This window comes from Bos indicus x Bos taurus, chromosome 14 (genome assembly GCF_003369695.1).
Source record: "Bos indicus x Bos taurus breed Angus x Brahman F1 hybrid chromosome 14, Bos_hybrid_MaternalHap_v2.0, whole genome shotgun sequence".
Lineage (NCBI taxonomy): Eukaryota > Metazoa > Chordata > Mammalia > Artiodactyla > Bovidae > Bos > Bos indicus x Bos taurus.
Window position 1 is genome coordinate 30,737,574 of NC_040089.1, and position 27,734 is coordinate 30,765,307.

General features: G+C 42.0%; 2 protein-coding genes and 3 non-coding genes across 9 annotated transcripts in view; all 5 read left to right on the top strand.

Moving 5' to 3' along the window:
• Window positions 1–1,504, top strand: part of DNAJC5B (DnaJ heat shock protein family (Hsp40) member C5 beta) — a 93,013-nt gene extending 91,509 nt beyond the window's left edge. Inside the window, exon 7 of the mRNA XM_027561084.1 lies at window positions 1,174–1,504. Within this exon, the coding sequence (XP_027416885.1) occupies window positions 1,174–1,268 (95 nt within the window). The 3' untranslated portion in view covers window positions 1,269–1,504. The remainder of the gene's footprint in view (window positions 1–1,173) is intronic.
• Window positions 1,505–9,497: 7,993 nt separating this feature from the next.
• The window catches only part of TRIM55 (tripartite motif containing 55), a 59,955-nt gene continuing 41,718 nt past the window's right edge, over window positions 9,498–27,734 (top strand). Inside the window, exons 1-3 of one of the 5 annotated variants that reach the window (XM_027561085.1) lie at window positions 9,498–9,626; window positions 22,467–22,699; window positions 23,191–23,363. In XM_027561085.1, the coding sequence (XP_027416886.1) occupies window positions 22,532–22,699; window positions 23,191–23,363 (341 nt within the window). In that variant the 5' untranslated portion in view covers window positions 9,498–9,626; window positions 22,467–22,531. Of the gene's footprint in view, window positions 9,627–22,353; window positions 22,700–23,190; window positions 23,364–27,734 lie in introns of those variants that run through there. The other 4 variants (XM_027561088.1, XM_027561086.1, XM_027561087.1 and 1 more) reach the window with 4 other exon arrangements.
• On the top strand, window positions 11,484–11,577 carry TRNAY-GUA. The gene is made up of 2 exons: window positions 11,484–11,520; window positions 11,542–11,577. It is a non-coding gene; the product is annotated as a tRNA-Tyr (tRNA).
• Window positions 12,068–12,156, top strand: TRNAY-GUA. The gene is given in 2 exon segments: window positions 12,068–12,104; window positions 12,121–12,156. It is a non-coding gene; the product is annotated as a tRNA-Tyr (tRNA).
• Window positions 12,290–12,362, top strand: TRNAA-AGC. Its single transcript has one exon. It is a non-coding gene; the product is annotated as a tRNA-Ala (tRNA).

The window sequence follows — 27,734 nt, forward strand, 5'->3', positions numbered from 1 at the left end:
AACACTGTATGAGTTTGAAGTGTCAGTGCAGGATTTGAAGCCTTTCGGGGTCTGATTAAGCCTTTTGTTGTTTCTACTGGCTCTTACCCAGTCTTCACTGTTTCTAACTTCCACTCACTCTCACCCCCTTCTCTCAGTCTCTCTCCTTCTCTTTCTCCTTATCTCTCCTACCTGTTTTAACTATGAGTTTATTTCTTGCAATTTGTGGGGTATTCTTTAAGGCTTGGGTTGAAGGTTGGGGTCATCCACTTCTGCTCAGTGCTTTTGCACTGGACCATTTTAAACTAAATTTTCAGCCTGAAGTTTCTTGGAACACATAGGTATTATAAATTTGGCCTGCCAAATTGTCTGCTCATTGACTTGCCAAGAAACATTTTTAAAAAGGCTCTTCCCTGCTTCACAAAAACTCAAGACCAGCACATTTCCTTGTAGATTTAGGAGTATGGTGCTTTAGACACCACATAATCATCCAGGGTACTAGCTTTTTGTGGACTTGTGGCTTCTCTGTTGGCCCAGAAAGTAAAGAATCCACTTGCCAATGCAAGAGACCTAGATTTTATCCCTGGGTTGGAAAGATCCCCTGGAGTAGGAAATGGCAACCCACTCCTGTATTCTTGCCTGGAAATTCCCATGGACAGAGAAGCCTGGTGAGCTACAGTCCATGAGGTCGCAGAGTCAGACACAACTGAGCAAGTAACACTTCACTTTTACTTTTGTGGACAACTTCTATTAGACTCCTCACCTAAGCAAGCTCTGGGTTTTGACCTCTCTACCAACCAGGGCCATATTTGCAATTGTCCACTGCACAACTCTAGGAGGTACTTTTCATGCAGACTTAACAGGTAGTCTATATGACACGGGTGGTAGCCCTGTCCTCATACCCACAAAATGGTAACTAAAGCTTAAGTTTATTGGTTTTAGAAAATTGCCTTGGGGTGAAAGTTGCCTTTAGTGCTTTGGTTTTAAAATTTTATAACTGAAAGAACTTAAGTGAAGAATAAAGACTATAAATCCTCCCTTTTGAAGGCCTTTAAAAGGTAGGATCCTCAATATTTTAGGAATTGAATTGGCTTGCCAATCATCACTTCAACAAAAATATCTACCACTTGCCCCCGTTAAAGGAAACATAACATGCTACGAGGGTGCTTATTGGTTTTCTTTGTTTATTTTTAGATATGGACTTTCCAGTTGTTCTCCAGCCCACAAATGCAAATGAGAAAACACAGCTAATCAGAGAAGAACCTCGAAGTTATTGTACAGACTCTTAATATTGAGCCCACTGGGGGTCCACAGTACCTCCTCTTGGTTCAGCCATGTCTCCAGGTGGTCTTGCTGGGGGAGGGGAGGGGACATGAAATGCTGTGAACTTTTCCACATTTGTATTTTATCTTTAGGTTAAGGAAAGATGACTGCTACATAATTTTCTCAGTATGCAGAGTCACTCTTTGAGTAGAATTCCTAATGGAAACACATTCCATTTTGATGAATAAAGGCCTGAAGAGTTGTTTTATGCTCCTTGCCTGAGGTAAGACAGTGGCATTGGACAGGCTTTTTAAGCCTTCCCTTTATGTGAGCCAGACCTCAGTCCTCAAGACTACAGTTGTATTCTGAAACCAAAGCCACTTTTCATCTATTTAACTAAATGCAGTATTAACATCTGCCTTTAAATATCATCAGCAAAACATACATGAGAATTTAGGAGGAATTTCTTGTGTGTGTAGAGATTTTTTTCCTGTCATATACAATATGGCCACAGAAATATTTCAAGAGGCAGGAAGAAATTATTAGGTAAAGACAAATCATATTAAAGTATAGTTTTGAAAGATTACAAATTATCACTTACTGAAAACTAACAAACCAGGAAGAAAGAAGTTTTCTGTGTACTTTTAGATGGGCATAAAAATAAAAACAGAACTTCAGCCCTGTGAAATGTTATAAATGATCCCAAAAAAATCATTCTGGGCACAAAACAGCCCCCAACAATGTGTCTGACAATTGTAAGTTAAACTATTTTTTGTCTAACAGGCTTAGATTAGCCACACTAAGACAAAGAAACACATGAGGTAAAGGACAGAATTCTAAATTCTATAATTTAAATTTAAAGGCATATCACTTATCCCATTTTCAGCCATGACAGTGATCAGAAATACTGCCCGTGTTGAACATCTATGCTCACAGGTCATCTCTGCATTTACTTGATTCTTACATTCATAAGGTGGTAGAAGCCATATGCTATTTCTAAAACAGTAAGCAGCAAGTGTTTATTTTTTCCAGGTCTTCCCTAGTTCTTAATGTAAGGTTAGATTTTTCAAGATCTTATGTTTTTACATAATATTGCATGAAATGCCATTGCCTTTTTTCTTTGTTTCTTATTCTACCCCCCCCCCCATTACAGTTAATTAAAGTTAAATATACATTGTAAGTGAGAATTGGTATTATAGCTCTGACAGTTCTGACATAATTAAAAATCTAACTCGTGTGTTACTGGAATTTTTTTTTAATCAGCATAATTAAGTACAAAGGGCCCCGGTTTGAAATTTAAGAACCTGGTTCTAACTAAGCACTCACAAACTAGCCCTGTGACCAAGTGAGATAAGAATGATATGGCTAATCTCTCTATGACTCTGTTTTCATATCTTCTCTGTTTACCTTCCAAACTGTTGCAGGACCAAGTAAAATAGCTGAAAGAACTCCAAAAAGTTAAGTACTTAACAAGTTTAAGATGGTTTTATATGAGTTTGTATATGTTGATACACAGAGACAAATGTGATGAGACTTCTGTATATAAACTCTCTCCCAACAAGACCCATGAAAATACCCAATACTAATAGCCCAGTGACCAGCAGGTGCTCAGAACTGTACTCAACACATGAGTAACTTTCCATTTGAAGGGAACAATGAGATGAACAGCCCCACCTCTGAGTACTTGGAGCCACTACTTTTCCTTCCTGAGGTCTCTAAGCAAAACAGCAGTCCTGCTGTTGAATAGTAACCTACAAGTCACAAAACTCATCTTCTCTTTCTCCCCTCGACCTCACTTTTCTTTCTCACAGAAAACTTTCTACTTCCACCCCCAGCTTTCCCACAGAGCCAGTACAAGAGTGGTTTTGATGAAAATAGGTCATGAATTAGAATCCCAATCAGATGTGGAATTAAATTCCTGGAGGTGTTCCGGCCAAGGTTTCCTACATAGGGCTAGTTTTAGTTACAGTGCTGCATGGCAAGTGTAAGCACATGGATGTCTGTGAGTGAGGGAATGAGTTCTACAGAATGCCCCTTAGCTACACAGGAACAAGGACCAACTCTCCATCTGAGGAGGGGCCACATAAGCATCTTGTGGAGTTGCCATCTGGAATTGCCTGCTATTATTATGAATCCACAAACATCTTAGCAGACAAGCATCAAGGAAAGAAGGGACTTGCTGACTGTGATGCTCAACAATGATCCCAGTTCATGAAGGGTTGAATGAACTGCCCACTTCAGTGGCTCACTACCTAATCCTGGCCTCCAGGCTATAAGAGTAGAGGGTTTCATGAATCAACTATTTACTTTTTTGCTGTCTTGAATTTGTTGTTGTTCAGTGGCAGAGTCGTGTCCGACTCTTGTGACCCCCATGGACTGTAGCCCGCCAGGCTTCTCTGTCCATGAAGCGAAGTGAAGTGAAGTGAAAGTCGCTCAGTCATGTTCGACTCTTTGTGACCCCCATGGATGTCATACAGTCCATGGAATTCTCCAGGTCAGAATACTGGAGGAGGTAGCCTTTCCCTTCTCCAGGGGATCTTCCCAACCCAGGGATTGCATTGCAGGCAGATTCTTTACCAGATGAACCACAAAGGAAGCCCTTCTGTCCATGGGATTTCTCTGTTTGGCACTCAAACCTCTGACCCAATTTTAGAATTTATTTATTTTTTTAAATTTCAGCAGCCTGCCACCCCTTCTCATGGGTGAGAAGGCAAATGTCCGCTTCCAGGGCAACAGTCCTCAAAGCAAAAAAAGACCTTTATTTGACAATCACAGGTCCTCCTCTCCAAAATTCCTCTTCTTCTGCCCTGAAGCCCTCCTGAGAACCTAAGTAATAGTCATCTTCATATTATTCCTGAGCAGTTCTAGACCACAAAGGGCCAGAAATTTAGATTAAGTCATGAAAAACAAGCTTCTGTAAAATAAAGTTATTTCCACATTGTAGGTGGTTCACATTAGCAGTGATTTCAGAACTACATCTTAGAGTGAGCCTTTACATCTGTATTCTGCACCGCACTAAAATATGAAGAGGCTACTAAATACTTGTTGACTAACTGATCAATTCTCATAACATAGACCATTTCTGAGAAAAGCCTTTCTCCAAAAGGAGACCTAAACATGCTCAGTGCCAGATGAAGGGGTAAGTGTGGTACAACTTTCTGGAATTTTGATGCTATTCCAGGGCTGTCCTCAAGCAAAACTGAATTCCTAGAATCAAATAAGCAGTTACCGGACAGTTGTTAACACATTCTGCTCATTTCTAGGCTGCCAACTGAGCTTTCTAATCGCTGAAAAACCTATCAATTTTTCCCATGCCTGAAAGCCCCCAGGCACATCCTTGTTCCCAGGTCCAGGAAGATGGATCTTACCTATGAGGGTTTTTTCTTTTTACTTCTGAGTAATCTGCTCTGGTACCCAAATTTCTCCATTCCTGAGATGCTGTCCAGATTGATGAATCTCAAGGTTTCATCTATAATATACTTTCTTTTCTGGTGAAGAATTGTTGGGGGAAATTTTTAGTACAAATATTCACTCTGGGAACGAGATTTCAACATTTTCTTAATTATCTTTAGAATGATCTATTTGGGCATGTATATACATTAACCATTTACTAAACTGATATTTTCAGAATTATAATCACAAAAAAACAATATTTTAAAGCTAACCTAGGAAGCTTTATAAAAGCAACAAATGAAAGCCGTTAAGCAATGAAAATTACTGCCTGTGTATTAAGTGCTAGTTACTCAGTCCTTTCCAACTCTTTGTGACCTCATGGATTGTGGCCCACCAGGCTCCTCTGTCCTCGGAGATCTCCAGGCAAGAATACTGAAGTGGGTTGCCATTTCCTTCTCCACGGGATCTTCCCAACCCAGGGATCAAACCTGGGTCTCCTGCACTGCAGGAAGATTCTTTACCATCTGAGCCATCAGGGAAGCCCATATATTGATTAACTTATTATTAATGGCTAATAATTTTCTGTAAAGTGCCTTCAAAATTTCTTTAATGTATTTAGCAAGGAATTTATTTTCTAACTCGATACACAGCAAACTAGGAAATTTAATTTTTAGATACCAAAATCTGAAAGGTACATGTTATTCTGAATAAGAGGATAAAGTCTTAATAGAAAATAAAAATGATTCACTTCCCTGCTTATCTCCTGCTTTTCTTAGTTTCATTGCTTACTTCTTCTTAACCCATCCCATCCCCCAAACTAACGGATTTGAAAGGAGGTGGACTGTGTTGGCTTTTAGGATCACAGGTGTGTTTGAAGAAAGATGGTTCGTTCTTTCATAAATTAAAATTATAAATTAACAATAATAACCAGTAGTCATTGTGCTCCCTGGTGGCTCAGTGGTAAAGAACCTGCCTGCTGATGCAGGAGACGTGGCTTCAGTCCCTGGGCTGGGAAGATCCTGTAGAGAAGGAAATGGCAAATCCCTCCAGTGTTCTTGCCTGGGAAATCCCATGGGCAGAGGAGCCTCATGGGCTACAGTTCATGGAGTCTCAAGAGGCAGATATGACTTAGCAACTGAACAACAACAACATTGTCCTCAGTACCTGACACTGTCCTATATTAGCTTTATATATTTTATATTTATATAGTAACTTAATGCTCTCAACAACCTATGGGACAAGTACAATCAGCATTATCACTCCCCATTTTTCAGACAAAGAAACTAAAACAGGTTAAGTACCTTGGCCAAGATCACCCAGTTAGTGAGGGGTACAGCAGGCTGGTCATTGAGTCCATGATCTTAATGCCACACTACATTATTTACTACTACATTTGTCCTTCAAAACAAACCCTCTATACCTCCCTATCCACCTCCTTCCCAGAGTCCTTTTGTTTTCAAAAGAACATTCTCTCCTGTCACTTCTTTTATTATCTACCTTTCTCTTCAACTGCCCTTTGCTGTTCAAGAAGATTCCTACAGAACAGGGGTCCCCAACCTCTGGGATCTAATGCCTGATGATCTGAGGTAAAGCTGATGCAACAATAATAGAAATAATGTACACAATAAATGAAATGCACTTGAATCATCCTGAAACACCCACCTCCCGCCCCAGACCATGGAAAAATCGTCTTCCATGAAACCAGTCCCTGGTGCTAAAAAGGGTGGGGACCACTGGACTAGTGAATAGCCTTACTGAAATTCCAGTGACTTCCTCAAGTAAATCCTCAAAGCCTCAAAATCCTCAAATTCCTAAGAATTAGCAATCCTTTATTATTTCTCCGTAGTACAAAGGACATACAACTTAGCAAACTGACTTTTTCTAAAGGAACTTTACCTGCAACCATTTAAAATAAATATGTGTGTGTCTTGTGTGAGTATATATATTCTGTAATAATTTGTTTTACTTTTTGCCCTATGCCAATTTTCCATTTTATGCTCCACACACTGGATCAACCTGTGCTTTGTTTTTTCCCTCTGGTACTCACAACTGCTGAACCTACTCTACATGTTATATATAATCAATATACTGTCTGTCTGCCTTCAGAATGTGTGCTCCATCAGAGCAGGGATTTGTGCCTGTTTTGTTTACTGCTGCATCTCCAGCACTAGAGCAATACAATACCTAACACATAGTAGAGACTAACGGAGAAGGCAATGGCACCCCACTCCAGTACTCTTGCCTGGAAAATCCCATAGATGGAAGAGCCTGGTGGGCTGCAGTCTATGGGGTCGCTAAGAGTCGGACACGACTGAGCGACTTCTCTTTCACTTTTCACTTTCATGCATTGGAGAAGGAAATGGCAACCCACTCCAGTGTTCTTGCCTGGAGAATCCCAGGGACGGGGGAGCCTGGTGGACTGCCGTCTCTGGGGTCGCACAGAGTCGGACACGACTGAAGTGGCTTAGCAGCAGCAGCAGTAGAGATTAAATAAATGTTTGTTAAAGGAATATGAATCTCTAAAGGAAATCTCCCTGCAACATCCTCCCAGACTCCCACCCTTCAAATCATGCCTTTGGGAAAGACACTGTGTGAACAAGATGAGAGCCCTCCTCTCCCTGAGCGTGAAAGACTAAACGAGTTTGCAGAGGCTTGTGGAGCCTTGGGATGTGGCTGGGTTGGTCTTGCCATCTCCCTGTAGTACAAGTGGCTCCTGTTAACCACCTTAATGGAGGTGGGGAGCTGTGGACTAGTCTCATTAAGATCTTTAGACGTAGTGATCTGGCATATAATTCAGGGTTTAGTGTGGCTTAATAATACAATCAATTCTCATTATCACAGATTCCAGGTTTGCAGTTCAGTTCAGCCGCTCAGTCATGTCTGACTCTTTTCGACCCCATGGACTGCAGCACACCAGGCCTCCCTGTCCATTGCCAACTCCCAGAGTTTATTCAAACTCATGTCCATCAAGTTAGTGATGCCATCCAACCATCTCATCCTCTGTCGTCCCCTTCTCCTCCTGCCTTCAATCTTTTTCAGCATCAGGATCTTTTCCAATGAGTCAGTACTTCCCATCAGGTGGCCAATGTATTTGAGTTTCAGCATCAGTCCTTCCAATGAATATTCAGGACTGATTTCCTTTAGGATGGACTGGTTGGATCTCCTTGCAGTCCAAGGGACTCTCAAGAGTCTTCTCCAACATCACAGTTCAAAAGCATCAATTCTTCAGTTATCAGCTTTCTTTATAGTCCAACTCTCACATCCATACATGACTACTGGATAAACCATAGCTTTGACTATACAGACCTTTGTTGGCAAAGTAATGTCTCTGTTTTTTAATATGCTGTCTAGGTTGGTCATAACTTTTCTTTCAAGGAGCAAGCGTCTTTTAATTTCACGGCTGCAGTCATCACCATCTGCAGTAATTTTGGAGCACAAAAAAATAAAGTCTGACACTGTTTCCACTGTTTACCCATCTATTTGCCATGAAGTGATGGGACCAGATGCCATGATCTTAGTTTTCTGCATGTTGAGCTTTAAGCCAACTTTTTCACTCTCCTCTCTCACTTTCATCAAGAGGCTCTTTAGTTCTTCTTCGCTTTCTGCCATAAGGGTGGTGTCATCTGCATATCTGAGGTTACTGATGTTTCTCCCAGCAATCTTGATTCCAGCTTGTGCTTCATCCAGCCCAGTGTTTCTCATGATGTACTCTGCATATAAGTTACATAAGCAGTGTGACAATATACAGCCTTGATGTATTCCTTTCCCTATTATTCATTTATAACCCCCCATATCAGTACTCACAGTGCTTTCGTGGTCACTTGCAGAGACACACAGAACAGCAAAAGATCCCAGCTGCCCAGGGTACATGCTCCCAGCAGAGAATAACAAGATAACATTCTTTTTGTTTCAGCCCTCTTACTGTAAACAAGTATCACTTTTTTTGGTGTGTGCTTTCTATTTGAATCTCATTGTTTAAAATTCTTAAAAGCACAGAGCTGTCTACTGTTTCTAAGCACAAGAGGTTATATTGTGCCTTATAGAGAAAATATGTATGTTAGATAAGCTTCTTCCAGGTATGAGTAATAGTGCTATTGGGCATGAGTTCAATGTTACTGCATCAAAAATATGCAGGTATCTTAACAGAAGCATAAATAAAACAAGGTTGCGTATTAAATAAGGTGTCTTAACAGAAGCATGAATAAAACAAGGTTGTGTATCGATCACTTAATGATGAAAATGTTGTGAACAGAGGCTCACAGGAACTTAGCCCTATATTTCCCCAGGAGCAATGGTTCAGTATTTACTAAATCAGTGTTTGTGGTGTCTTCATAGACCCTAACTACCATGAATAACAAGAATCAACTGTAGCTCCCCTGGAACAGTTCCCTTTCTGACCTTGGAAATAGCACCTCTGTGGTTTCTCACAAACAACCTTCTTGGAGACAGTAAATATTTACAGGAAGCCATGGATGAGGACTCAGTAAACCCAAATTCAACTCTGCTTCCCGAGTCTGGAGGGTCATCCTGAGGAAATTATTTAACCTTTCTTTGTAGGGCCTTGTGATCTGTAGAACGGTTTCCTTAATTAAAAAGGAAGAATGTGAAAGTACTTTCAAGCGGATATGTGTAAGGTATTTTTCCAAGTTGAACAAGGGCTTTTCAGATCTCAGGATACCTTGGCATGATTTTCATGGAGCATCACTGTTAACAAATTTTAGAAACTTGATCATTGTGTTTGAGAGATAAGAAGAGCGCTCCCTTTAGTAAATGGAACACTTTGTTACTCCCAGAACTTCCTGGTCGTCATTTGTTCTTGCCTGACGTCAGAAACTGCCTTTCAACCTCCCTCCTCCCAGGGAGCAGTCCAGCATCCAGTCACTCTAATTCAAGTGTCCATCTGGTGACAAGTAGTGCCAAGGAAGGAGTCCTGGCTGGTGACTCTGGAAAGCTGAGATCTTATCTGCCATTGTTCAACTTTGTTACTGAAGGTAAGTTATTTCACAGCTTTGGGCACCAGTTCCTTCATTTAAAAGTAATTTTCATTAAATGCTGTCCTAGATGACAACTATGGGAAGGGGCTGATAGAGGATGAGATGGTTGAATGGCATCATCGACTCAATGGACATGAATTTGAGCAAACTCTGGGAAATGCTGAAGGACAGGGAAGCCTGGGGTGCTGCAGTCCCTGGGGGATGCAGAGTCAGACATGACTTAGGGACTGAACTGAGCTCATGGGACTGACTGCACCACACGTATTTGGATGTGGTCAAACAAAACAATACCAAACAGTACAGGAAAGAAAGCATGTTTCTCTTTCCTCACTATCTCTGTATCGGTTCGCTGGGGCTCCCATAACAAAATATCACAGGCTGGCTGGCTTGAACAACAGTTTATTTTCTCAGTTGTGGTGGCTAGAAGATCAAGATCAAGAAGTCAGCAGGTTTGATTTCTTCAGAGGCCTCTCTCCTGGGCTTGCAGATGCTTGCTTCTTGTCATGTGTTCACATGATTGTCTATGTCTGGTGTTTCTCTCTCTTCCTAAATCCTTATAAGGACATTAGTCATATTCGATGAGGGCCCACCCTAACAACATCATTTTAATTATCTCTTTAAAGGGCCTATCTTCAAATAAAGCCACATTTTGAAAGCCAGAGGTTCAATATAAGAAGGGGAGACACAAGTTAGCCCACAACACAGGTCATTAGTTTCTCAAAATCATCCCAGATTTCAGTTTCCCATATATTTAGATGGTGAGTTCTTTATAAAGCTCTATGTACATGTTTTGTTTTTTAGAAATTTCTAATTAGTTTTGGTTTTCTTTTTGAGAAAAGTGACATGCCTTTATCGTATCTGCAAGTTCTTACTGTGAAATAATCCATTCCTTCATCAAAGATCATCTTCCTAGAACCCCCCTGACCTCTTTCGTTTTTCCTAAGTTGTCTGATTGCTTTATTGACTTGCTGCATCATTGTCAACCTGGGATTTGTGGGCCTCTGAACTTTGAGCACCTGCCTCTGTGCCTGAAACCTCTTGGGGAGACCCGTGGGGAGAATGGTTCTGTTTCTGCAAGCTTCTAGATTGTGTATATTCTGAACTGTGATTTTTCTCCATCTTGGGACATGCATCCATTCAGACTCATTTGCTTTCCACAATCCCAGAAATTATTTAAAACCTGAAGTTTGCTCATTGCACCTGCTTTGTTTTCCATGTGTGAGTTTTTCTTCTTGCATATCTTTATTATCTTTCACTGGGACCCTACGAAGGAAGGACGTAATCGTATGTAGCCAACCTTTCTCATTGTATCCTCTCATGACTGGAAGAGAGGCATGTCTCTGTGGCCTCTTTTATAAGGACACTAATTCTATTCATAAGGGCTCAGCCCTCACGACTTAATCACCTCCCATAAGCTCCACCTCCTAATACCATCAACTGGGCATAAGGTTTTCAACATAGGAATCTGGGGCCACCCTGCACCACTGCCCCTCACTTGGGGAGGGGCTCAGGGGACATGAAGGTTACATAATAGTGAAGCCACACCCGACAGTAACTACCCTAAGAAAAGGGAGTAAAGAAAAAGGGCAGCAGGCACGCAGGGGATGAAGAGGAAGGGGGGTGTCTCAGTTTTAACACACGAGTTGGGAGTTTTTCCCCAAGTTAGGAGTCAGACGGCGTCCAGAGAGCCATAGCCGGCCGGTCTTTGTGCGCTTGCGTAAAACAAAGCTCCGCCAACGACCGCCTTCTTGTCTGGCTCTCTCCATTGCGCATGCTCAGTGTGATCTCTTAGGCAAACGCGCTCCGGTTTTTCTGTATTGAATCTCAGCGGGCGGGGTCCACATCTCGGCTGTCCCTTCGATAGCTCAGTTGGTAGAGCGGAGGACTGTAGTTGATACTCTAGCCGAAAGACATCCTTAGGTCGCTGGTTCGACTCCGGCTCGAAGGAGACAAATGTACTTTTGTCGAGCCTCCTATGATTTATCATCCTTTCCACGCAGGGGTTTCCCTGATAATCCATTACGTTCCAGAAAACAGGTGAGAGCTCTTTCGCGGCAGCTTTGGTCTATGGCAGCCTCCTGGGTGTGAAATCTTTTGCGAATCCCAGAATCAGGGACATGAAGTCCAAGTTCCCAGAGGAGCAGAGTCAACTCTTCGCGGGGCGGCTGCCGGGTCAAGGTTTTCTGCTCGTTTCTAAAGCGTCTGTGGCGTTTCCGAACCCCTGAGTCACAAAACAGCCACGCCGCGTCCCCGGGGACAGCCCCCCAACCTTGGCTTCAGAGCACAGGCGAGGTCGGCGATGCGAGTGCTCATGGCGGCGGCCGTGAGGAGGTGGGAGATCGGCAAGGGGGATCCTGTGCCCAGGAAACGAAAGTACACGAAGCGTAGAAACCCGAGTCAAAGTTACCAGGATAAGTTGAGAGGGTGTTCTTCCGCTCCCTTCGATAGCTCAGCTGGTAGAGCGGAGGACTGTAGACGTATGTCGCCGGCCATCCTTAGGTCGCTGGTTCGATTCCGGCTCGAAGGAGAGGGTCTTAATTTTGTTGCTTTGGCCTTAAACTATGAAGAAAGGTCAAAAATGTGGTCACGAATATTTATCTTCTCTTGTAAAAGCTCTGATCTCTCTCTAGAGGAAGAGATAACCAGCCGTGGCCAGCGGTGGGGGATTAGCTCAAATGGTAGAGCGCTCGCTTAGCATGCGAGAGGTAGCGGGATCGATGCCCGCATCCTCCAGTTTTTCTCTTGGTCTCCGGGTGGTAGTTTTTCTTTAGATTCTCATTCGAATCTAAGTAGAGCTGAAAGTTAGCCGTAGGGCAAGTGAGAAGCTAGGCGAGCTCTTGAGGTTACCGCTACTAAAACTTCCCAGGCAAGGGCTAACGGGTGCTTGCAGGGGTATATTTAAAATTTTAAAAGTTTTAGACCCACGAAATTGGTTCTTTTTCTTTCCAAAATTGTCGACAGACTGCAGTCACGTCTGCCGGATCGATGGCTGCACTTAAAGGGACCCATATGAGCCTAAACTGCCCATCGTTAGGGGGAACCGACAGAGAAACAAACAGAAAAACAAAACAAAACAAAACCCAGAACTTGGAAAAGGACGCTGGCTACTTTAAACTTAATGTTGAGCCTGGGAGGAGAGGACTGTTCTTGTCCATCTCAACTGCATATAGTGGGATGCCTGGCTCTTGGCAGATCCAAGACAGATACAATAAAGGAAGGGGTACCTGAGGACAGATAAGGAAGTGGGAAAATCCCTGGACCCAGAGGCTTCTTGTTTGAGGATTCTAACGTCATTTCCCACCTGGGAAGTAACTTTGGAGAATTAACTAGAGACCACCACCAGGAAGGACTCAACTGGGCTGCCCTAGAGTGTAGCCTGTTTGGTTAAACAAAGATGTGACAAAAACAAACACAGATACACACAGTCACTGAAAGATTCAGAAATTTAGCAGAACACACACAAAGCCTTTCCTGGTAATAAAGTCTTTTCATCATAATTTCCCATACGATAGCCATGAAAAAGCTGCGCAAACCATACTGCCGGTTGTCAACACAAAATATAAACCTTCTAGACAAAGGCAGAAATAATACCTTTTGTGAGGGTTAACAATTAAGAAATGAAAATGCTTTTATTTATGTCCATTTTAGGATTCTAGACAACCTGTATATTTTTGTTATCAGTGGGTACAACCTGCCATTTTTTATTGGCATATCTTTCATTTTCTAGGGCAGCCTCCATTTTAAATTGTTTTCAATAAAGTCTCTTAGTTGGATGTATAATGATTGACTTAAACTCTATCATTATTTTTGTGAAAACAAATTTACAAAGTAGGAAAAAGAATCCTTTTATCAGATATATGTCCCAATTTCTGGATGGGATGATAGGGGTTTTGGCTGGCTGACTAGAGGAGCTGGCAGTGAAACTGTAAATAACTACAAGAGCAAGAAATGGGTAATAAGGAATAGGAAGGAATGCACCGCAAAGCCAGGTGGAGAACACACATTTGGGGCAAGTGAGCGGGGTGAGAACTCAAAGTCTTAGGATCAGCAAATCAGGTGTAGGATGGAAGTCATATAAAAAGTCTGAAAGTATAAGCTGAGAGGCACTACTGCTGAGTGGTTAATCACATGGGCTGTGAAACAGGACAGACTTTCTTGTCTTTGTCAATCCCTCGCTGGGTGACCTTGGGCAAGTTGCTTGACATCCTGGTGCTTGAGTTTCCTCATTGGTAAAACAGGGATAATAATAATGGAACTACTCTTAATTAAGATATAACTTATAAAGTCCTTACTGCAGTGCCTGGCACGTAGTAATCACACAATGAACATGAACTGTTATCAGTGTATGTTATCTGCACACCATAGAGGGAAGGACTGGAGGGGATATTCTGAAGGTTTCTATGTGTGTTTATCTAAATATATATGGAAGTGAAGTAAAGAAATGCTTGATCTCTGGTGCAGGAAAAGTAAACAATTCTAAAAATACAAAATTATGGTTAATTATGGTTAAATGAGTTATGACCATGTAATAGTACAGCCTTTGAAATTATATTTATTAAGAATGTCTATTGACTTTCAGTTCAGTTGCTCAGTCATGTCTGACTCTTTGTGACCCCGTGGACTGCAGCATGCTAGGTTTCCCTGTCCATCACCAACTCCTGGAGCTTACTCAAACTCATGTCCATTGAGTCGGCGATGCCATCCAACCATCTCATTCTCTGTCATCCCCTTTTCCTCCTGCCTTCAATCTTTCCCAGCATCAGGATCTTTTCCAGTGAGTCAGATCTGCACATCAGGTGACCAAAGTATTGGAGCTTCAGCTCCAGCATCAGTTCTTCCAATGAACACCCAGGACTGATCTCCCTTAGGACCGACGGATTGATCTCCTTGTAGTCCAAGGGGCTCTCAAGAGTCTTCTCCAACACCACAGTTCAAAAGCATCAATTCTTTGGTGCTCAGCTTTCTTTCTAGTCCAACTCTTACATCCATACATGACTACTGGAAAAACCATAGCCTTGACTAGATGGACCTTTATTGGCAAAGTAAAGTCTCTGCTTTTTAATATGCTGTCTAGGTTGGTCATAGCTTTTCTTCCAAGGAGTAAGCGTCTTTTAATTTTATGGCTTAGGAATTGACTTAGGAAATGTTAATAATCGAATGTTAAGTGAATAAAGAATGTACAGAGCAATATAAACAAGCATAAATTATCTGCAGAAAGCACTAAAGAATGCACTAAAATGTTAACACTAGAGATCTTTGACTAGTAGGATTACTATGACTTTTTCTTCCTTAAAATTTAAAAATATTTTCTAAGTTCTATACTAAACATTTATTATTTTAATTGAAAATATGATGAATTAAACAAAAATAAGAGCTAGCATTTATTGAGCACCTCCTACAAGCCAAGCACAGTTCTAATTACTTCACATGTGTTAACTCATTTACTTCTCTCATAAAGAAAACACCAGGCCCAGATGCCTTTAGCAGTGATTCTATCAGGCATTTAAGGAAGAAATACTAATGATACACAGACTTCCAGAAAACTGAAGAAGAGGGGGTGTTTGTCTAACTTATTCCATGAAGCCAGCATTATCTATCCCCAAACCAGGCAAAGATATTACAAGAAAACTACAGACCAATATCCTACATGAATATAGATGCAAATTTTTTCAACATTTTAGCCAATTAAATCCAACAATATATAAAAGGGAAGATACATCATAACCAAGTGGGTTTTTTCCAAGAATACAAAACTAGTTCAACATTCAAAATTCAATGTAACTCATCATAATACTAAAGAAGAAAAACTACATGGTCATTTCAGTAGATGTAGAAAAAGCATTTGACAAAATTCAACATCCAGTCCTGATTTTTCAAACTGTCAGCAAACTTGGAAGGGAGGGAGAAGAGAACTTCTCTAACCTGGTAAAGGGCATCATTAAAAAACACATTAAAAATAACAGTAATATGAATGCTTTCCTCTTAAGACCAGGAAAAAAAACAAGGAAGTCTATTCTGAGGTCTCTAGCCAGTGCAATATAGCAAGAAAAATGAAACAAAATCCTCCAGATTGGAAGGGAAGAAGTAAAACTATCTCTATTCACAGGTAATTAATTATTTAAAATACTGATTATAAGTAAAAATGATAATAGTTTATATGGTTTGGGTTTAAATAAAATATATTAATAAAATTAATTTCATTGGTTTGTGTTTTTTAATGTGGCTACTAAAATTTAAAATCATATAAATGGTTCATATTTATCACTCAAATCTTTCTTTTTTTCTTTTTCGGCCACACGGCATGTAGAATCTTGGTTACCCAATCAGGGATTGAACCCACACCCACTGTGAAAGTCTTGAAGTCTTAACCACTGGACCACCAGTGAAGTGCCACTTGAATCTTATTTCTACTGACAGGTCAGAAATGTAGGTAGGGGCCAAATCATATCAGGCCTTAGGGATCACAGTGAGGATTAATGTCTTTATCCTAGAGGTAATATGATCATTGCTGCTAAGTCGCTTCAGTCGTGTCCGACTCTGTGCGACCCCATAGACAGCAGCCCACCAGGCTCCCCCGTCCCTGGGATTCTCCAGGCAAGAATATGATCATTAATGGGATTTAAATAGAGAATGACACATGAGAAACAAACTGCAGAAGGCAAGAGTGAATTCAGAGAAACCAACTGGCAGGCTAGGGTACAGGGGAGGTAAGACGAGACTGTGTGCACTGAGAGCGGAGCCAACTGTCCGTGATCTTGGAGCCAAGGTGAGGTTTTCAGATGTGGCCACTGGGAAGGCCTCAGGCTAAAGTATTTGTTACTTGTTGGGACTGTTACTGTTTATTTCTGGGAGGTGAAGTATGCCAAGAAATGTTCAGAGGAAAGTACAATATGTTAGTTTTCTAACATCTCCTCAGAGATATTTATGATGAAGTAAAATCATAAACAACAGATTTGGAAAAGGAGTAATTATCAAGAAGAAAAAAACACTTTCAGCCAAAAGTTTGCAAACTGTCAATGAAAGAAATGCCATAGTGTTAACTTCTGTTAAGTACTTTTCAAGTGAGTTAATTTTTTTTCATTTTAGATTTTATAAAATATTTCTTTTCATTAAAAAATTTTAAATGACATATCCAAGCTGCCTATTGCCAGAAAAACAGCTAAATTGAAAAGGTTGACAATATAGACAGAAAGAAAATGTTAACTATTTTTTAGATGTAATGAGTTGAGTCCTTAGTGTAAGAAGAGAGAGAGAGGAATGGATGGATGGATAGATAGATGGATGAATGGATAGCTCAATACTGCAGGGAAGAGTTAACAATCTTAGTTTTTTGGTTTGCAAAATATTAAGCATTGGCCTTTGTTCTGGCATGGGATTAAAGTGATTTTCAGGAGACTTACCTGGTGCTGTACTTGGACCTGAAAGTCTCAGTCCACTTATGACCTAGTGTTCCAATTTAATGAAACTTTTCTTTAGCAATCCCCTACTCTCTGCCTCCATATCTACCCTGTCTGGTGTTTCTCTCCCCGTTTTAATGATTTAGTCAGCCACCAACTTTCTTATTTCCAGTGGGTAAAAGAAGGAAAAATTCTTCTTCCTTTACCTTAGAGGAGGAGCTGGAAGCAAGATCAGCCATCTAGTTGCTCTTGTTTTCTTTTCCACTGGGGCTGCACCCCACCTCACTGCTTTGCTTCAAACTACATCTGTTTTTTACTTCCCTGTAGCTCCACCTTCCATCTGTTTTGTTTGATGAATAAGTTCCTTGAGCTAAGCCTAGATCATTTTCAAGTACTTGCAATCATCTATGTTAAAGAGACAAAAAGAACACATGAAATGAATGAACTGAATTCATTTCATGAATGAATGAAATGAAAGGGTAAATAAAATGCTGAAGGCATTCTGGAATCCTCGGGAAGGGTAGCATTCCTGATACCGAATCTCTGGTAACTAACACCTAACACAGAACACCAGAGTGCTCTGTCTTATTTTGCAAGTTGGAATCAAGAGTTGATGTTGCAATGAACAGTGGGGTACATGTGTCTTTTTGCATTATGATTTCCTCAGGGTATATGCCCAGTAGTGGGATTGCTGGGTCATATGGTAGTTCTATTTTAGTTTTTTTAAGAAACCTCCATACTGTTTTTCATAGAGGTTGTATTAACTAACATTCCACTGACACAGAAGGGGAGGGTGGGACAAATTGGGAGATTAAGATTGACATATATACACTACCATGTGTAAAACAGATAGCTAGAGAGAACCTGTTACAGAGCACAGGGAGCTCAGCTCCGTGCTCTGTGATGACCTACAGAGGTAGGCATCGGGAAGGAGTCCCAAGAGGGAGGGGACATATGTATACACAGAGCTGACTCACTTCCTTGTATAGCAGAAAGTAATACAACATTGTAAAACTATTATATCCCAATAAAAAAAATGCAAAAACAAAAAGAGTTGATATTGTTTTTCTAACTATTCTAGTTAGAGGAATTTCATATCACCCTAACCAGAAAGTACAAAATCCACCAAAAAAGGGAGACTCGGTTCCTGCCAGAGAAGTCTTCATATACGTTTCAATTTTCCCCAGAGATTTTAGTATCCCATGTTCTAGGGCTGGTGTCCAGTATGACAACCTCCAGCCCCATGTGGTTATTTGAACATAAGTTTAAACTAACATGGACATGGGTTTGATCCCTGGTTTGGGAACTAAGATCCCACATGCCCTGGGGCCATGAAGCCCATGAGCCACAACAAGAGAAGCCCATGCACTCAACTAGAGGGTAGCCTCTGCCACTAGAGAAAGCCCACATGCAGCAATGAAGAGCCTGTGCACCACAAAGACCCACTGCAGTCAAAAATACATTAAAAAAAAAAAAAAAAGATTAAAAATTCTCTGCGACCCCATGGACTGCAGGGTGCAGGTTTCCCTGTCTTTCACCATTTCCCAGAGTTGACTCACTTTGCTGAGTCATGAGTTTTGCTCAAACTCATGTCCATTGAGTCAGTGATGCCATCCAACCATCTCATCCTCCATCGTCCCCTTTTCCTCCTGCCCTCAGTCTTTCCCAGCGTCAGAGTCTTTTCCAATGAGTCAGCTCTTTGCATCAGGTGGCCAAAGTTTTGGAGCAATTGGTATCCTGCAAATACTTTATTTGTTGGGATGGTGTAGCACTAAGAGATTTTTTAATCTTATTTTCTCCCTTCCTAAGATGAAGAACACACTGAGATCTGCATTTGACTGGATTCTGAAGTCTGAGTTCATCTGGCCTGGTAGCTAGCAGTCAAGAGTCTTCCCTTTCAGTCATCACCCCTCAGTGCCAAGTGCACTGCTGGGTGTAAACTCAGGTTTTTAGGGACTCATCTTACTTCCTTTGATTTATTTGGGGGATTTGGGAAACTTCTGGAGGAGCTGAGAGCCCATAGTGGTTCTGCTTCAGCTTCTCAATGTGTCTAACCCTTGCTGCAATGTGGCAGGACTTAAGAATGGGGGTCATTGGCGCTTCAAACTATGGCAACTTCCTGTGTCATTACCCCTGACTGGTTTGAACCCCCTATGCTAGTGTGTGTAGGTGGGTGGTGGAATGGGGTAGGGGTAGGAGAGGGGTGAAGCCATGCACCATCTCTCTACAGCCCAGGATACCATCAGGAGATTAAGCTGGTTCTCACCTCTCTGTGGAGGCCCGGGCCCACTCTAAGTCCCAGAGTCCTGAAGCTGACTTCAATTCTGATTCAGTTCCAGAATTTTCCCCATCTGTCAGACTCTGAATGATATGGGAGGACACTGAAACTTTCTGGCTCCTCCCTGGAGCAGAGTGTCCCATGCGCTGCTTACATGCCTACACCATGCATGGCTGGTCTCTAAGTGGGGAGGACCAGGCGTGGAGAAAAGACGATGAGGAGGGGAAGGCAGTTCTTATCCATCAACTTAGCTCCTATTCCTGCAGGCCTCTTGCTAGTTTTCCTCTGTAGCTTTCAGGGGCCGTTCTAGGACGAAAGGCAGAGAGCAAGAAGGTGGAGAGTGAAAGCAGGGAATGGAGCTCAACTCTCCATCAGAGAATGCAACTGGGGATTCTCAAAGTCCATGCAGTTTCAGAGTGTTTTTTCCTACACACGATGCTAAGTTGGGTTATGAAAAAGATAAAACAACTGAAATCCAGCCAGGGTGAGATCACTTTTCTAGGATCACCAGGCCAGGTGGACGTGGGCGCTGGCCCTCCTGACTCACTGTGCAGCCTCTTTCCGAATCCTCATGGTGGCTCTGGCTCCGGCGTCTGAGTCACCCCCATGGATTCTACTCTTGCAGCCACCAAAGTCCATTTCCTCTTCCCCACTGCAGTCCGTTGCCTGGTGCCGGTGTCGTGACCTCTCACCTAGGCTACTGGCAACAATGTTCTGTCTGGTCTTTAGCAGGGTTACCTTCATGCTGACCTGGCTGCATGAGATACTCCAGCTACTACTGTGAGATGAACCTAACCAAAGCATAGCTCTCTTGGGGAACCGTCCCTGTGAGGCGCTCTCAATGACTTCCTGGTGCCTAATTTATTACGTGTTAAAAACTCTCCAGCTCACTATTCATGAGCTGCCAGTGCGCTGGCAGCATGTTTGCACTCCAGCCCAAAGCATCGCAGGCTCTGAACAGTCCCGGCTCCCCTGGCTGTGCCTTTGCTTGGAAGCCCCACCTACGCCCCATGGAGAGTGACACACCCACTGGTGTCCTGGTGCCTCAGTGGATCCACCCCACCCATGAAACCCTCCTGACTCCCCTGAAATTCTGTACTTCTTTGTCACATTTTGTTTTGTACTGTGGTTCTGTATATATTCATCTTATCTCTATTAGTTGTTAAACTGAGCTCCTTGAAGACAATGACTGGTATCTTGTTTGTCTTTCAAGACACATGATAAACACTCAACGAATATTTTTCAAAAGAATGAATTCCTCTTAAAGAGATAGGCTTGGCTAGAGTGTATATTGTTAAAGTGCTTTTCCTAGAGTTGCAAGGACTTTTACAGTATAAACTTCATCTTTCTTAGAAAACAGCTCTTATGTTATGCTCAGAACACCACAGCCCATGTAATAATAAACGCAGTTAACTGCCTAGGCTAGGTGAACTGAATTAGCTCAGTTAAAAATATGTCACCAATCTCCTTCTTCACTATAGTTGCTGAATAGAAATTAAAAGGAGTAACAAAATTCTCCAAAGATCCCTGAAGCATTTGTGAATCCATATAACTTATTACTAGCTAATAGAGCTTATTAGATTCTCAATAAGCTTTTGGTGCACACAGCACTAAGGGCACACAGAACCAGTCACAACAACCTACTCCTTACTGGTAATTAAGTGCACACTGGGGCTGTGTTAACAAATGTATTCATTGTATGTGATTTTTAAAATCAAACAGAAATAAAGCAGCAAATTCATTACATAAAAAAATAGACATGTATTTCTTATTTCATTTTTGATCTGATTTTAAATATTCAAATAAACCACATAGGAGAAACTGTTGTTTAACAAAATCCTGGCAAATATCAGAACTGATATTGATGAGTTAAGAGCAAACCAAGAATGATCAGAAATGACCAGGGAAACTATCATTAAAAAAAAAATCAACTTGGCAAATAAGACCAGTGCAAAAGGGTGTAGGTACTTCAGACCAGACAAAACCCAGGTATGGAAGCAGGACTCTATCTTCACTTCCATTGAAAATGGTGCTGGTATCTATCCCCCATTATATGGAAAATAAAATAAAATAATGAGTCTGCTACCCCATGTGCCACTTACTACCTCGTTACTGGTTCTGGGAGCAAACTAAATTTACATTTTTAAAGACTGTCAGTTTCTTTGTGTTTTGGGGCATGTGTATGGGTGATGGGTATGTGATTAAAGAGGAATAGGAAAAGGGGAGAGAAAGGAGCATACTAGGTGTTTTTGTTTTTTGGGTTTCTCTAAAGATTTTTTTTTTGGATGGGGACCATTTTTAGTCTTTACTGAATTTTTTACTATATTGCTTCTGTTTTACGTTTTGGTTTGCTGGCCATGAGGCCTGTAGGATCTTAGCTCCCTGACCAGGGATCGAACCCACACCCACTGCATTGGAAGTTGAAGTCTTAACCAATAGCTGCCAGGGAAGTCCCTAAAGCTTTATTATACAACTTAAAACAACAACAAAAAAATTGAATCATCAACTGGTGTTTAGATCTTTTAGAATTTTGTGAATAGTTATATGGTGAAAAGATTTGAAATCAGCTTTTAAGTTGGAACTTTTCCCATTTCACAACCCTAACAAAAATGAAATATTTACCACTAAGCAAGTCTTTTTAGTCGCTTACCCTTGTGAAGCCAGGATAATGATATTCAAGGCCTGTTCTGTTTGCTTTCACCGAAGACAGTGTGATCATGCTACTTTTGGTGACTTGCTTCCTAAAGTCTCACTGCAGAAAGGGCACTGGTTTCACAGTGAGACTCCTGGACTACATTCTCCCCAGTCCTGGAAGCCCATCACCAAGTCCTTCCTGAGCGCTCACAGAGGGCATTTGCATTTGTTGTTGACAACTGTCGGCTTCACCTCTTCTTATAACCCCGTCTAAATGGGGTTTGTAACACTCCCTCCCACCCACTCCCTTCACTCCCTGGGGAGGGAATGCTGGCCCCTGTTCTCTGTCACCTGTCAGAATCTATCCTGCTGTCACTGGCTTATATGGACAAGTCAGTCTGCTATCACGTGACCCACGGCTGCTAAAAACAGCTCGAGGGCCACTGTGAATCTGGGTCTGAAACAATGTCCTCCGCCGAAAGAAACGCAAAGGACACTTGATCACCCAATCCTTGGAATTATTTCCAGGTATCACTTGCAGAAGCTGTTCGGAGCAGCCTTTCCCTGGCAGAGCACACAGGGACGGCCAGGAGATGAGCGCATCTTTGAATTACAAGTCTTTTTCCAAAGAGCAGCAGACCATGGATAACTTGGAGAAGCAACTCATTTGTCCCATTTGCTTAGAGATGTTCACCAAGCCTGTGGTCATCCTCCCTTGCCAGCACAACCTGTGTAGGAAATGTGCCAGTGACATTTTCCAGGTAGGTTTGTTGGGAATGCAGATGGTAGAAAAGGTTTCCCTCTTCTCCAAACCCAGTGCTTCACTTTGAGGTGAATTTCTTTAGAAAGCTTTATAACGTTGCATTTGTTTAAAAAAAAAAAAAGTTTTTAAAGTGATTTGCTTTGTGCTTTGGTGTCAGCCTTCTGCTCTCAAATCTAATTTTATTTCAATACTAAGAATCATATTTGTTTTAAAAAATGGATTCTGTTTCAAAATCTTGGGCAGTAAATGAATTACTGGAGTTTCTAGCTGGAACTTTTGGTTATGAAAATGCTGGGTGGAAAAGCAACTTATGCTGAAAATGGTCCACCGCACTGGTGGCCACTTGCCAACCACTTGCTCATAAAGCCCTGTGGGGTGATCTTTAGCAAGAGAGTTGATATTGTTTGTAGTGACAGAGAGGGAGAGAAAACCTGAGGAAAGCTACCTACGGCACTACTCAATCCCTCTTTTCTTGCTTGGCAAGAACAGGCCTCTAACCCATACCTGCCCACAAGAGGAGGCACCACTGTGGCCTCCGGGGGCCGGTTCCGCTGCCCATCCTGTAGACACGAAGTGGTTTTGGACAGACACGGGATCTATGGGCTTCAGAGGAACCTGCTGGTGGAAAACATCATCGACATCTACAAGCAGGAGTCCACCAGGTATGGTTCATCGTGTGTCAGACACGCTCGACGCTTGTTTTTATTGTTTGTTTTAGTGGGTCACTCTACAGAAGGAGGAAATGGCAACCCACTCCAGTGTTCTTGCCTGGAGAATCCCAGGGATGGGGGAGCCTGGTGGGCTGCCGTCTATGGGGTCGCACAGAGTCGGACACGACTGAAGCGACTTAGCAGCAGCAGCAGCAGATACTGAATGCTTATTCACCAATCATGAGCTAATTGGTTTATGGGGAAATGTTTTTCCAAGTCAGTCTTTCCCAGTGGGAGTGAGAGTTCCTCTTGGGAGGAGAGGAGGAAACTGATGCCCCTGCCTTTGTATCGATTTAAGACTGAAGTAACTCATTAACACTAATCTAGTTCAGACGGTATTATTGAAAGAGGCATAATACTGCCCCCACCCCAGCCTTGTACTGTGTGTTAGTTGCTCAGTCGTGTCCGAGTCTTTGTGACTCCATGGGCTGTAGCCCACCAGGCTCCTCTGTCCATGGCATTCTCCAGGCAAGAGTGCTGGAGTGGGTTGCCATTCCCTTCACCAGGGAATCTTCCTGATCCAGGGATCGAACCCAGGTCTCTTGCACTGTAGGTAGATTCTTTACCATCTGAGCCACCAGGGGAGTACACCTTGTACTACTGTCCCTTGTACATGTTTCTGCATGTCACAGGTCCTTTACAGCTCCAGAGTCTACACAGCCAACAAACTAGAGTACAAAACTCTACAGAAAATGAAACAGAAATGGCATCTTCCAAAGTCAGCCGTTATTAGTTCAGACAGTCTCATTTTGAACTACCTAGAGGATAATAATAAAAACAAAACCCTCTAACAGAGTTAGTCATGGTATTGACTCTGGGAAGTAGCAAAGCAAGGCAGAATTCTGGGCTTTAGCAACTTAAGAATTTAGAGACACGGGAGGAAAAAAAAAATGGAGCTCAGGTTATGTTTCCCTATTCTCTAGATTGTTCTTATTGTATATGCTTGGCAGGTACCTGCTTATTGACATGCAGCATCTGCATCAGTCATTTTATTTTTTTTGAAAAGGGCATTTTTACTCATCGAATCACACTGGCTATAGAATTCCTTTCCTAGAGACAACACTGCGGGAGTCCATTCCTAGAAGGCCTGGTGTGAAGGGCCCTTTTTCAACTGTACACAAGTTAGTCTGGTCCACAACGCTTGATAGCGATACTGGGACCATCTAGAAATGACCTCACTGTGCTTCCTAGTAGGAGACACAGATTCATGGAACATCTGCCAGGCTCAAAGAGCCTGGGGCTCTTAGAAGGAAAGCTGTTCCATAAATAGAACATATAATTATTATAATCGCTATGGTTATTCATTTCTGCTTAAGATTCAAAACTAAATTAGATAGCGCCACGGTATAGATGGCACTGGGAGGAAGAGTTGCCAATGACAGACTGAGTCAGCAATTTCCCTGGCTTCCAAAATCTCTTGAGAAGGAAAGCACCACTGTTATAATTAAGATCTGATCTCCTTTTATTTCATTACTTTAAGATACACACATCTATCTACTTTTTTTTTAAGAGACGGTGTACCTGTCTCTTAAAAAAGGTACACTGTCTCTTAAAGAAGTGAATTGGCCAATTAATAACCAGCTGATTATTATGGCTGTTTATATACCATCTGATTCAGTGTCCGAGACAGTGCCTTGCACAGAATAGTTGCTCCTGAAGTGCCAGATGAACAAGCAACACCATAGATCTTCCTACACATTCTACTTATTGCAACAGTTTTCTGTTTTGCTATTTGCCACAGTGAGAGCTTGAATGATGTGGAATAATAACCATAACTGTTACGTAATCCAGAGAAGAGGAGATGTTAGCATTTGTAGCATGAGTAAAACGAGACATAGGCTGGTTTTAACTTTAAAGTCAGTGAAGCACATCTGCCAACAAATAATGTACAGGTGAGCAAACCGTATAAAAACAAGGAACCAAATTTCCAACATCGAAGCTCAGAGCTGAGTAGACTAGTTTTTGTGATTATCAAATTCTTCTTGAACCTCAGACTTGCTTTTGGGGCACTTTTAATTGGTAGCAGAACCACCAATTGTGCTCAGGGCTTGGGCACATGTTTGGATACAAACACAGTTGTTTCCTGAGGGCTGGCAGCTTTACCAGCCCAGAACCCTAAGCCTCAGGGTACAAGAGAAGACTCTGAAATCACTTGGATATACACAGTGAGATAAACCCTGGCCCACATTGGGGTGGAGGCAGAAAGGGCAGGTGCTGGTCAACTCTGACCTCCCACAGAATGGCTAGAAATTGTAGATCTCGACAAAGCCTGGCCTTCTTTTCTGGGGATGGGAGGCCCTCCGTGAAATGCAGCATGTGGGATCTTAGTTCCCTGACCAGGGATCGAACTCATGCCCCCTGCGGTGAAGCATGGAGTCTTCAATGCTGGACCATCAGGGAATTCCCAACCTGGCTTTCTTATCGAGCCTTCTGCCGGGTGCTAAACTAGCCACAGTTCGGGGTGGAGGTGAGGTGATGCGAGAAAGAACTAATTTCACCAACATTAATAATAAACATGATGAAAGTGAAAGTGTTAGTGGCTCAGTCCTGTCTGGGTCTTTGTGACCTTGTGGACTGTAGCCTGCCAGGCTCCTCTGTCCATGGGATTTCCCAGGCAAGAATACTGGAGTGGGTTGCCATTTCGTTTTCTGGGGGATCTTCTCAACCCAGGGATCAAACCAGGTCTCCTGCATTGGAGGCAGATTCTTTACCATCTGAGCCACCAGAGAAGCCAATGAATACGATAATTAACTTTAAAATACAATAAGCCAAACTAATATGTGTTGAATATGTATCAGCCACTGTTCAGGGTGCTATACACATGAATCATGTATAATTCTTTAATTTTTACAGTCTTGTGAGGTTGTGATTATTATTGTTGTTGTTCAGTGGCTCAGTCCTGTCCAACTCTTTGTGACCCCATGGACTGCTGCACACCAGGCTTCCCTGTCCTTCACCATCTCCCAGAGTTTGCTCAAACTCATGTCCATTAAGGCAGTGATGCCATCCAACCATCTCATCATCTGTTGTCCCCTTCTCCCCCTGCTTTCCATCTTTCCCAGCATCAGGGTCTTTTCTAATGAGTCGGCTCTTCGCATCAGGTGGCTGAAATATTGGAGCTTCAGCGGTAGCATCACTCCTTCTGATGAATATTCAGGACTGCTTTCCTTTAGGATTGACTGGTTGGATCTCCTTGCTATCCAAGAGATTCTCAAGAGTCTTCTCAAACACCACAGTTCAAAAGCATCCATTCTTCAGCACTCAGCATTCTTTATGGTCCAACTCTCATATCCATACATGACTACTGCAAAAATCATAGCTTTGGCTATATAGACCTTTGTTGGCAAAATAATGTCTCTGCTTTTTAATATGCTGTCTAGGTTGGTCATAACTTTTCTTCCAAGGAGCAAGCGTCTTTTAATTTCATGGCTGTAGTCATCACCATCTGTAGTGATTTTGGAGCCCAAGAAAATAAAGTCTCTCACTGTTTCCCCATCATTTGCCATGAAGTGATGGGACCAGATGCCATGATCTCAGTTTTTTGAATGTTGAGTTTTAAGCTAACTTTTTTACTCTCCTCTTTCATCAAGAGGCTGTTTAGTTCCCCTTCACTTTCTGCCATAAAGGTAGTGTCATCTGCATATCTGAGGTTATTGATATTTCTCCCAGCAATCTTGATTCCAGCTTGTGCTTCTTCCAGCCCAGCATTTCACATTATGTACTCTGAGTATAAGTTAAATAAGCAGGGTGACAATATACAGCCTTGATGTACTCCTTTCTCAATTTTGAACCAGTCCATTGTTCCATGTCTGGTTCTAATTGTTGCTTGTTGATCTGCGTACAGGTTTCACAGAAAGCAGGTGAGGTGGTCTGGTATTTCCATCTCTTGAAGAGTTTTCCAGTTTGTTGTGATCCACATAGTCAAAGGCTTTAGCACAGTTAATAAAGCAGAAGTAGATGTTTTTCTGGAATTCTCTTGCTTTTTTGATGATTCTACAAATGTTGGCAATTTGATCTATCATTCCTCTGCCTTTTCTAAATCCAGCTTGAACATCTGGGAGTTCACGGTTCCCATACTGTTGAAGCCTAGCTTGGAGAATTTTGAGCATTACTTTGCTAGGATGTGAATTAAGTGCAATTGTGCAGTAGTTTGAACATTTATTGACATTGGAATATTCTTTGGCACTGTCTTTCTTTGGGATTGGAATGAAAAGTGATCTTTTCCAGTCCTGAGGCCACTGCTGAGTTTTCTAAATTTGCTGGCACATTGACTGCAGCACTTTAACAGCATCATCTTTTAGGATGTGAAATAGCTCAGCTGGA